At 37.3% G+C, this 10,481-nt stretch overlaps 1 protein-coding gene across 1 annotated transcript; it reads left to right on the top strand.

Annotated features, from left to right (window-relative positions):
• Positions 1-265: 265 nt before the first annotated feature.
• LOC117965764 (T-cell-interacting, activating receptor on myeloid cells protein 1-like) lies at positions 266-9,813 on the top strand. Its single transcript, XM_059016139.1, has 8 exons — positions 266-354; positions 442-477; positions 1,980-2,291; positions 2,895-3,203; positions 3,517-3,552; positions 4,365-4,418; positions 4,754-4,870; positions 9,123-9,813. Exons 1-8 carry the CDS (start codon positions 324-326, stop codon positions 9,137-9,139), a joined length of 912 nt encoding a protein of 303 aa, XP_058872122.1. The 5' UTR covers positions 266-323; the 3' UTR covers positions 9,140-9,813.
• The last annotated feature ends 668 nt before the right edge of the window (positions 9,814-10,481 follow it).

Raw genomic sequence — 10,481 nt, 5'->3', positions numbered from 1 at the left:
ACACAGCACACTGTGTTAAGAGCCATCACACTCACAGGGTGTGCAGAAACAATATTTTTAGTTGCAGTGTTTAGAGGACACCAATGAGAGAGTGTGAAAGGCTCAAACTGTTTGTTTATCACTTTTGACCTTGTGTTGCTACATTGGTATTCGTCTGATTATGCCAGAAATACACACGTGCAACGGAAACAGGCATTTCTGTTGCGCATGAGTTTCCATTGCAGTATTATAATCTCATAGTATACACTGTCACATTTAGTTGTGTCACAGATTGAGGAACTGTACAGTGTTAGTTTCAGAGATTAGGTGAATAGCGTTCTAATATGCCTTGGAATGTGAAATTAATCATGATATGTAAGTTTTACATCTTTCATACATTTTTTATGAGTACATTTGAAATGTTGCGTTTCTTATTTGTAAAATGATTAATTTGTTTTTCAGTTTTTGCACTTGGAGACGTGCTGCTGGTTTCGACAGGTATGTGTGTCTCTGACACGCTGACATAATAAGATACAATGATTTAATGCTTGATTGCATTAGAAATTAAGAACATTCACGGTGAAATTCACAAAGACATTTTGTCCAAATTATCTTTATCACCATTATTCTTGAAAGAATACATGCACACAATGAAGTTACTCAACCTGAAATAAGCAATTCAGGAATTGAATTCTTAGGTATTCTTATGTTGTTTATTTCTAGTTTTCTCACATTAATGGGTGTCTTTATCTTTTCAGAAAGAAGTGGTGCAATGATAGTTTGGAGTACAGGCTTTGTAAATTGCACCCTTGTGTTTTTCTACCAAATAACATCACTATTCTGAAATGCTTGAAATAGAGCCAATTTCAAATAACTATATGCAATAAACATGTGTTTATGAAATGAATGAAAAAATGTATTAACATTTACAAAGATGGCTTTTTTCTTGTATTGTTAAACTGGTAAATCTGTTTTCAGTGGCCCTAGTTTTAACCAGTTTTGAGAAGTGACCGATTTATTCAAACTTTGTCTTGGATTAATGTAACAAATATCTACCTCAGGGCACATTTTAAAAGCAGTTTCAGCATCTGCATCAGTCAACACTACAGCAGCACATTCATCTGAAGAGCTGGCAAACATTTAATGTCTTTTCATTTCATGTGTTCTGACCATTCTTTACACTTCTTACATAATATCCATAGCATAAACACACATGACCATCACCGCACGTAACCAGAACACAAAAGAGTAAAAAAAGCAATCTTACATTTTACTGACAAATTGTATAATGCCTTTATTGAAACAGCTATGACAGAGAATCATGAGCTGAGAATCATTAAGGAAAAAGGCGTAAAAGTCACAATATATTGGATTTAGTATTAACAAACAATAAAACACATGTGTCAACATGTTAATATGCTAGCAGTTATCACTTTATTAACTAAGTTACCTTTCTTTATCCATCTATGCTGTTACACACACTTTGACAGTTTGCTGAAAACGTGTTTTCTGAAAAGTAAAGTCGGCTTTCAAAACTCATGTACAGTTTAGAAAAAAAGTGTAATATTGTTATTGGATTAAATGTTCCAGATAACATGAACACAGAAAAGTGTCGTTTTCAGAGAACAAATGGTGTTATTTAATATTCTGAAAACATCATGTTTCAAACAGATTTATATGCACTGAATGTCTATAATGAAGTTTAATCTCACTTTAGGGATGCATACTTTAAGTGTATATGAAACATCTGTTAACAGGTGTTGATGATTATTATCAAGGGATTATAGTTCATTACCAAGCTGTATTTCTAGTGCTTGATATTATTAGTATTATTACTTACCACCTACAGTCTAACATAAATGCAGTTGGTATGCTAAAATTGAGATGTGTGGTTAAATACTTACTTCAATAAATGTTCATATGTCTGTATGTTATTATTTGCTTATCAGATTGTTCTCTCTCGTGTTATTTTTTAAAAATTGTTTAATACATTTTTACAGAGCCACTTCGTACAGCACAGATTCAAATTGGGAAACCAACTGCAGTGGAAGGGGAGAAGGTTGAAATCAAATGTGTAATATCAGCTGTGTACAGAGAACAATCAAACAGCAAGGAGAATTTGTTCCATCTGTATAAAAACAGAGAGAAGATCAGCTCACTGCCGGAGCCCGGAGGAATGGCAGCTGTCACATTTATAAAACAAGACATCAGAAAGAATGACGCTGGAAACTATACCTGCATGTATGGAAAAGAGAATCCAGGAAATGTGAAAAACATCAGCCATGGTTCTTCAGTTTATCTCAGTGTACAAGGTAAGTACAGCACCAAACAATGAGGAAACACCTGAATGTAATTTTTCTGTGAAAGAAATCAATTGATAGTAATATAGCAAATAACAAAAACATTTGAAAATGCTTGGCTTTGTTCTTGAAGAGGTTAATTACTTTTTAAATACATTTTTATTACAACTGCTTTTAGATCCTAAATTATTCAGCTGTTATTTTTTTGACAAATTTGTAGCATATATAAACAACAGACTTCTCCTTCAGTCAATTGGTGATAAAAAAAAAAAAAGTATTGAAATTATAATACATTTCCCATACATTAGACTCTGACTAATCCGAACCATGCTCTGGTAATTAAATGCTTGCTGATATCATCTGAAGAAAGTTAAATCCTATAATTATGTGAGAATGTATAAAATAGCTGTCTTTGAATGTTTTATTCAAATGGTTCTGATTTATCATCAGCTATAATTTAAAAAAAATATCAGACATAAGACTAAATAAGGTGTTTTTAATATGGAACAGATTACGATTCTGAACAGAGTTTGGATTAAGATGTACTGTTTGTTGTTTCATATTTTTAGGTGCATTCTGAAGGCATGTTTTTAACAAGTTAAACTGTATTTTCAGAGTCAAGCTATCAGCTCACACTTCAGCTAGACAAACACAACCCAATGGAAGGAATGGATGTATCATTTAAATGTATGATACCAGCTGAATTTAGAGATGCAGCAGGAAAAGAGGATTTTTTCCATCTGTATAAAAATGGAAGCCTTGTCGATTCACAACCCGATCCCAAAGGCTTACCAGGTGTTGAGTTTTCCATAAAAAATGTTAAGAGGAGTGATACTGGAAACTACACCTGTGTGTATGGAAAAGAGAAGCTTGTGAACTCAACAAACAGCAAACGCAGTCGCCCAGTCTACCTTCATGTGACAGGTAAGTACTGAGCTGAATACTTTGTGTCACAGTGGGGTCAACTCAGTTGATCTAAACTGTGACACATACAGCCTCCATCTTTTAATCATCAGATGAGGGGACTGTGAAAACCAACATCTGTAAAGATTTTGTGAGTCTTCTTTACAGTATTGTGAGTAAGATTAAACTAACACCCCATGTCCCAGGTGGGGCTATACTACAATGGTAAAGATTAAAATACAATTTAAAAAATCCATTTGGTGCATCTGGTATAGTAAAATACATATAGTAGAATACTGTGTGCTTCTAATGTTTGCTGTTTATATTCCCACAGACTATATGACAACTCCATTCCAACAAAAACTGACAGGCAAGTCTGTGTTTGTTTTGTTTTCAATTCAGTTTTCTGATTTAAATTAATGGTTTTGACAAAATAGTTTAACTGTGTCTATTTCACGATTAAAATGATTGACTTGGAGTTACCATCATTGCATACAGTAGGGGTAGTTTCTTCAAATGAAACCATTCTGACAGGACTCACCATGAAGTACAGTACGCTAATATTAACCCAGTAGAGCTGACCTATAATCTGAACCATACTCTTACAGAATGAAATACAAATATAAAAACAAAACAAAGACTGGACTGGCATTATTAGTATGGAACAAGTCATGATGCAAACAGAGGTAATAATTAATGTAAACCGTTCCTTCTGCAGGCAATATGTTTCGGGGCAGTTCAAATACAGTCCAAGGATCCCAGGTTGGCAATACTATGCCCTCCTAGGGGAAATTCAATCAGCCATGCCTTTGACGTTAAGGCCAAATATTTTTAATTGAAGGCGTGGTGACAGGATTAGATGGAAGTAGATAGAACTCCGGACAGGAGAACAGCTGAGGATCCAAATACTGCCACTCAAAATGACTCCCTCTGATGTTTCCCCCCAGATTGATTCATTGAAACCCTTTAACATGACTACAGATAATCAGTGGAATGAGGTCTGCACAACATCAGGTTTATACATTATAGGGGCGGTATTTAGATTTCCCACTGTCTACATCATTACAAAAAACATATTATCAAATTAATGTTGGTCTGAATTATTAAAATTATTAAACAGCTGGCCACCTTTTTAGCACAATGGTGATACTTTTCTACATGTTGTTGCTTATGTTCCCACAGGAGATATGATAACTCCAACCACATCTATCAAGACCCAACAGACAAATGAGACAGGCAAGTGTGAATAACTGTTTTCTATCAATACACTTATCACTGATTTTAAAGTAGTCCAAGTTTTAGAAAGAAAAGTAGGTTATTAAGTTGATAATCAAGGCAGTAAATAACTAATATATCAGACTGTATAAATGAATAAGAATGATCACAGATGTGATTATTGCTGGTGCACATGGATAATTCCATGCCAGATTAAACCAACTATAAAAGTGTACATATAGAGGAGAAGCTCAGGTGGGTCTAGCTTGGCTCACAGTAAAACTTCATAATCCCTGTCTTGTGTTCCCATACAGCCTGTATAACCATCCACTGGTTCTGTTTTCTCCTCAATGCAGAGTCGTACGGGCTGGGGAATGACATCAGAATCTTCCTATCCCTGGGGATCCTTCTTGTGATCTCAGTTATTGTGGGGGAAGACTTCAGTAGCAGACAGAGGAAGCACCATGGGGATGGTAAGGAAGCTTCCCTGATGGATTAAATATAATTGTCTTATTGACCACGTGTTGTTCATATATACACACAGCATGAAGTCATATAATACAGTGCAGTGTATAAATGTATATTAGGGTTGTCAAGCGTTTTAAAAAATGTGATTAATCTTGCAATTAAAAATTGTAATATTGGTTTTAATCACATATTTAATTGATACAATTACTGCATCTATCTCATTCAGGTTTGTTTTATTACTGATGCTATTATTATTATTATTATTATTATTATTATTATTATTATTATTATTACCTCTGTCGGAGCCAAGACATTTAGTTATAATGCCCCTCGTCTTGGAACTTGCTCCCGATTCATAGCAGAAATGCAAGCACAATTGAGTCTTTTAAATCATGTTTGAAAAAGTATTTGTTTGGGTCTGTTTATTTGTAGCTGGATTATATATTAGACACAGGCTTTTTTATATTTAATTTATAAGGTGCCTTGGAATGCTTGCATTTAGAGCACTAGTATATAAGTGAAATGTGCACTGCCCTTTATTATTATTATTATCATCCAAAAAACAACCCAGCATAAAAATACATGTTGTCCTATTTCTAGATTAATAGTTTTTATAGTCTTTATAGTTTATTTATTTAAACAGAATTACACAAAAACTCCAGCATTGTTGTTAAATTGTTTGAACCAACTGCTAAATCACAATGGAGTCAGTTTATTACTCACCTTAATGTATTTCAATATATTTTGTTTTTCATTGCCTTTTTTTAAACTATTATCTTATTAGTAAATTAAAATTGTCTAAATAAAGCAAAGCATTCATTGAGTAATGGTTATATATTCTCCTTAATTGTACATACTATTATATATTGGTTATACTATCATAGTTTGCTTGCTTTGTGGGCTTGCAGCGATCCTGGATTTCTAAAAGTGTACACGGTCGAAACTGACAGATGATAGATCGCGCCTATGTTCGCGATACTGAAACTCAATTTGACGGTAGATACGCCAGAAAGACTTTTTAAAACAAACTTCTTTCAATGCAAACGCAGACTGCACACACTGCACCGCATGCACGCGAGTATATTAAAATGGTGCCACAGGGAATGAATTACAGTGTGCAAAGAGGCTCAAGACAGAGGAGTGTTATTAATACACAGGGTGGTATTTTGCTGTGTTTTAATGCGGATTCTTCAAAAACAATACTCTTTACTGTCGTCCTAAAAGGTATAGACAATGTCGACCCAGGGGACTTTTTTGACCTGAAAAAAGAAACAAGGACCAGGGGTCACAAATGGAGATTAGATAAAGAGGCAGTCAGAACAGAAAATAGTAGTAGGCACTTTTTTACACAGAGAATTGTGAGGGTCTGGAACCAACTCCCCAGTAATGTTGTTGAAGCTGACACCCTGGGATCCTTCAAGAAGCTGCTTGATGAGATTCTGGGATCAATAAGCTACTAACAACCAAACAAGCAAGATGGGCTGAATGGCCTCCTCTCGTTTATAAACTTTCTTATGTTCTTATGTCCGATACCTTTTAATTGTTTAAAAAAAAAAAAAAAATCACATGTCTTGTTTTTGACCTAATTATACTTTTCTTTGTACCCCTAACTAAATTAGGACAGCTATGCCGTGTCCCTGTAAGGTTCTTCCTCTGCTCCACAATTACTTCTTCTCACTGCGTAGTCCAGTCCATAGTCAGGGGCATAGCTAGAAATAGATTTTTACTCAGGCATATCCTGTTCATGAACCCTGGAGACTATTAATGCAAATATAACTGAAAAGCATTGTTAGTCGCTAACTCTTTTTACCCAGTGACTCACCTTGATTGATGTTTAAAATGTCATGATGCATATTTTTTATTTTTTTAATTAAACAAATCTCCCAGCAAAAACCACACCAACATAACATTACTGTATTCAAACTGTTAGAAATATGTGATATTAAAAGGCCAAGAAGAATAGAAGTTATAGATATGAATCAGTAGATGGGTTTATACCTTCTTTGAGAGACATGCGTTTGGTTCACTGCTACTGAAGTTAATGCTGAGACTGGTAACACTGATGCTACAACTGGAACTGGTAAGACTGGTGCTGCTACTGCTGGGACTGGTGCTGCTACTGCTGGAACTGGTGCTGACACTGCTGGGACTAGTGCTGCTACTGCTGGGACTGGCAAGACTGGTGCTGACACTCCTGGGACTGGCAAGACTGGTGCTGACACTCCTGGGACTGGCAAGACTGGTGCTGACACTCCTGGGACTGGCAAGACTGGTGCTGACACTCCTGGGACTGGCAAGACTGGTGCTGACACTCCTAGGACTGGCAAGACTGGTGCTGACACTCCTGGGACTGGCAAGACTGGTGCTGACACTCCTAGGACTGGCAAGACTGGTGCTGACACTCCTGGGACACCGATTTATGAAAACGTATCGCAGCTAAACATCACATTGCACAGGACTGTCAGCAGAAAAACAATATTAATGTAAGAAATACAATCACTAAACATTCTTGCCTAGAGTTGGCTTCTTCTGAAAGAAATGCGTTACAGATTGGTTTCTATGTTTCATCTTTGAGCATGTACAGTATCTAACTGTCCATTAAATAATATATGGGACCAGGGGCTGGTCGCACTAACGAGAACAAAAAATGGGATTGGATCCGAATTAACTGGACTCGGATCATAAACAGATGTTGGATCCAATTCTGGAGGTACGCACAGCGTAACTAGGGAAACTGACCAATGAGAACGAGAAGCGAACATGTCTGTCAAATTTATATACAGCCTAAGATCACAATAACGGTAGGAAGAAATGGCAAATAAAAAATAACAACAATATGAAAACATGTCGATTATATGCCACTCAAATGTAAGTGGGCACATTATTTAAAAAAAAAAAAAAAAAAATTTAGATATATCTTTGTACCTTTTTTATTTTAAAGTACCTAGCTGATATTTACTGAGGTGGCCGCCACTAGGGCAGCAGTGTGGAGTAGTGCTTAGGGCTCTGGACTCTTGACCAGAGGGTTGTGGGTTCAATCACAGGTGGGGGACACTGCTGCTATACCCTTGAGCAAGGTACTTTACCTAGATTGCTCCAATAAAAACCCAACTGTATAAATGGGTAATTGTATGTAAAAAAATAATAATAATAATATGATATCTTGTAACAATTGTAAGTCGCCCTGGATACGGGCATCTTCTAAGAAATAAATAATAATAATAATAATAATAATAATAATGTTAGCTACGCCCCTGGTAGTCCGTAAGATTTCTTCCTTTGTTCCACAATTACTTCTTCTCACTCTGTAGTCCTGTTTGCTCCTCTCCTCTTAGACCAAGAGCTGCAACCTCACAGACCTGTTATACTCCACTTGTAATTGCTTAACACTCAATTTAATTTGATTCCCTTCACCTGGATGCCTTGTAATAGTGCTAACCCAGGTGATGCTGGGATTTCTGCAGACCAATGACCTCTAGTGGTGAGCACGCTGGTACTGCAGTCTATTTTACCACTTCTTTTATACAAGTCCTGTCAAGGGGAATAATGCTTTACTGTGCCATAAACTAACATACTTCCCTTCAGTTACTTTGCCACAGCAGTTACTTCAGTTATACCTCAAGGTATACCTATAAGGGTCAGTGTAGGTGTGAGATATCTTCCTGAACTGGGGGCTATTATTTTAGGAGCAGGAGTCCTGTAATAGATAAAATAACAGATGTCCTGCAATGCAGTTCATCTTTGGGTTCTGGGGCATTTCATAACCCACTGGAGCTTCAGTCTCGTGGTTTACGATGTCACAGAACCCCTGAATTAAATATTTTTCTCATAATGCGCTGCAGCCAGTCTGTTACTTTTTATACTACATATATGATGAAATATGTATTATATGTAATATATTTGGTGATCCAAAATAGAAGAATACTGAAGAATCCATATATTACACTGTATTTTTAAATATATTGCAATATACAGTGGGACCTTGATTAATGGTCACTTCAGTCCATCAGCGATCAAGGCATTTTTGCCATCCTGATTTGTACTCATTGAATCAACCTTCAATATGAAGTCCACCCACTATTACAGATTACGAGCACCATCTGCACTCATGTTAAATTACGTCACTTACACGATCATCATACTGTACACTGCCAATGAGTTTTCAAAAGGAAAAAAGAAAGAACTTTGTGGATGCAATTAGCTGGGTTTGCTGAAGATGGTTCTATTTGTACCTAATAAAATGTTGCTCTCTTACAGACACCAATGGACAATAAACTGGCCCATCCTTCAATGCTGTCCTTTGATCTGCAGTGCAGGTGTAACATATCTTGTAATACGACACAAACAGCTCACAAGTTACAAAGAAATATCCAGCGAGGAAAAGGAGAGAGCTACAAAAAGCACCACTTTGTGAAAGCAAAGTAAAAGTGTTGCTATCTTGTGTTCTCTGCGAACATGTTGTGACGGGGAGCCCCACCCCTATGTATATTTGTGCACTATTTTTTATGATTTATTTGTATTATGATTTATATTATATATGACGTCGAAAAGCCATGTTTTGTTTTGTTTGTAGGACGACCGTCCGCCATTTCTTGTTTCTGTTTTTAAATGCCTTGTGGGAATGCGTGACTATCAGCTACTGATTATTTAACTGGCTGACAGTCACACAGACTTAATAAACTTGTGCAGACGATGACCGAGGGGTAATAAGATCATTAATAGCTAGTTAACCCCTCGGCCAGAATGTAAAAGACCTGCAGTTTGGCTGCACACAGAGAAGTGTGTTCGTGAGTGGAGAACGGGTGAGGATTAATAATAATAATAATAGTAAAAAGATAATAACTAGCATACTGTTACTCTGTATTGTTTGTTTGGCCAACGTGCTCTTTTGTTTTGAAAGTGTATTGTGTTTGTATTAAATAAAGCACTGAGCACCGTAACGTCTCAGTTTGACCTGCCATTACCTGTTTGTTGTAGTTTCTGAATTGCTGTGTGTGTAAGCCTCTATGTTTTCCTATTACTGCCTTTGCAGTTAGAGGAAAAAAAAGCAGTGCACTTTTATTCCTGCCTAACACACCGCAGCTCCTTGAGCCTGTGATCCACTCTGGCATACGCTATGCGCTGCCACATTGTTTGACTGCACACGGTCCAGAACCAGGTTATCGCTGCTCTGATTACCTACCGCAGCCACTCGAGTCTGTGTATCCACCCTGGTGTATGCTATGCGCTACCCTGGGTTGTGTTGACTTCACGCAGTTAAGGCTACGCGCTTCTCAGTGCTTCGGCGCCCTCAGTGTTTAGATGCTCCAGCCTCAGTGCTTAGCGCCACAGCATGTCAATAACACCTGCACTCGGTGCCCTGATCCTTCGGTGCACCAGTACTGTATTCTACCTCACTCAGTGTCCTCGGTGCTTCTGCACCCTTGGTGCCTGAGTGCTTCAATACACAGGTCTACACCCTCTAGTGTTTAAACAACACCCTAGGTGCTGCGCAGACATCACGCATGGCTAAAGTCCATGCTTGCACGTCCTGCACAACGTCCCCTGCTAGCACGGCTGAGCCGTACGCGGCATTGGGAGCCCCTGGGCAGGCAGCAAGCTCAAGCCCCTGCTCTG

Source organism: Acipenser ruthenus, chromosome 52 (assembly GCF_902713425.1).
Source record: "Acipenser ruthenus chromosome 52, fAciRut3.2 maternal haplotype, whole genome shotgun sequence".
Taxonomy (NCBI): Eukaryota; Metazoa; Chordata; class Actinopteri; order Acipenseriformes; family Acipenseridae; genus Acipenser; species Acipenser ruthenus.
The sequence above is the reverse complement of the archived record's forward strand: the minus strand, read 5'-3'. Positions and strand labels throughout refer to the sequence as shown.

Coding starts and splice junctions, on each gene's coding strand:
- LOC117965764 (XM_059016139.1), top strand. CDS start 324: ATGCCTTGGAATGTGAAATTAATCATGATAT. Junction 355..441: donor TGTGAAATTAATCATGATAT/GTAAGTTTTACA, acceptor TTTGTTTTTCAG/TTTTTGCACTTGGAGACGTG. Junction 4,419..4,753: donor CCAACAGACAAATGAGACAG/GCAAGTGTGAAT, acceptor TCCTCAATGCAG/AGTCGTACGGGCTGGGGAAT.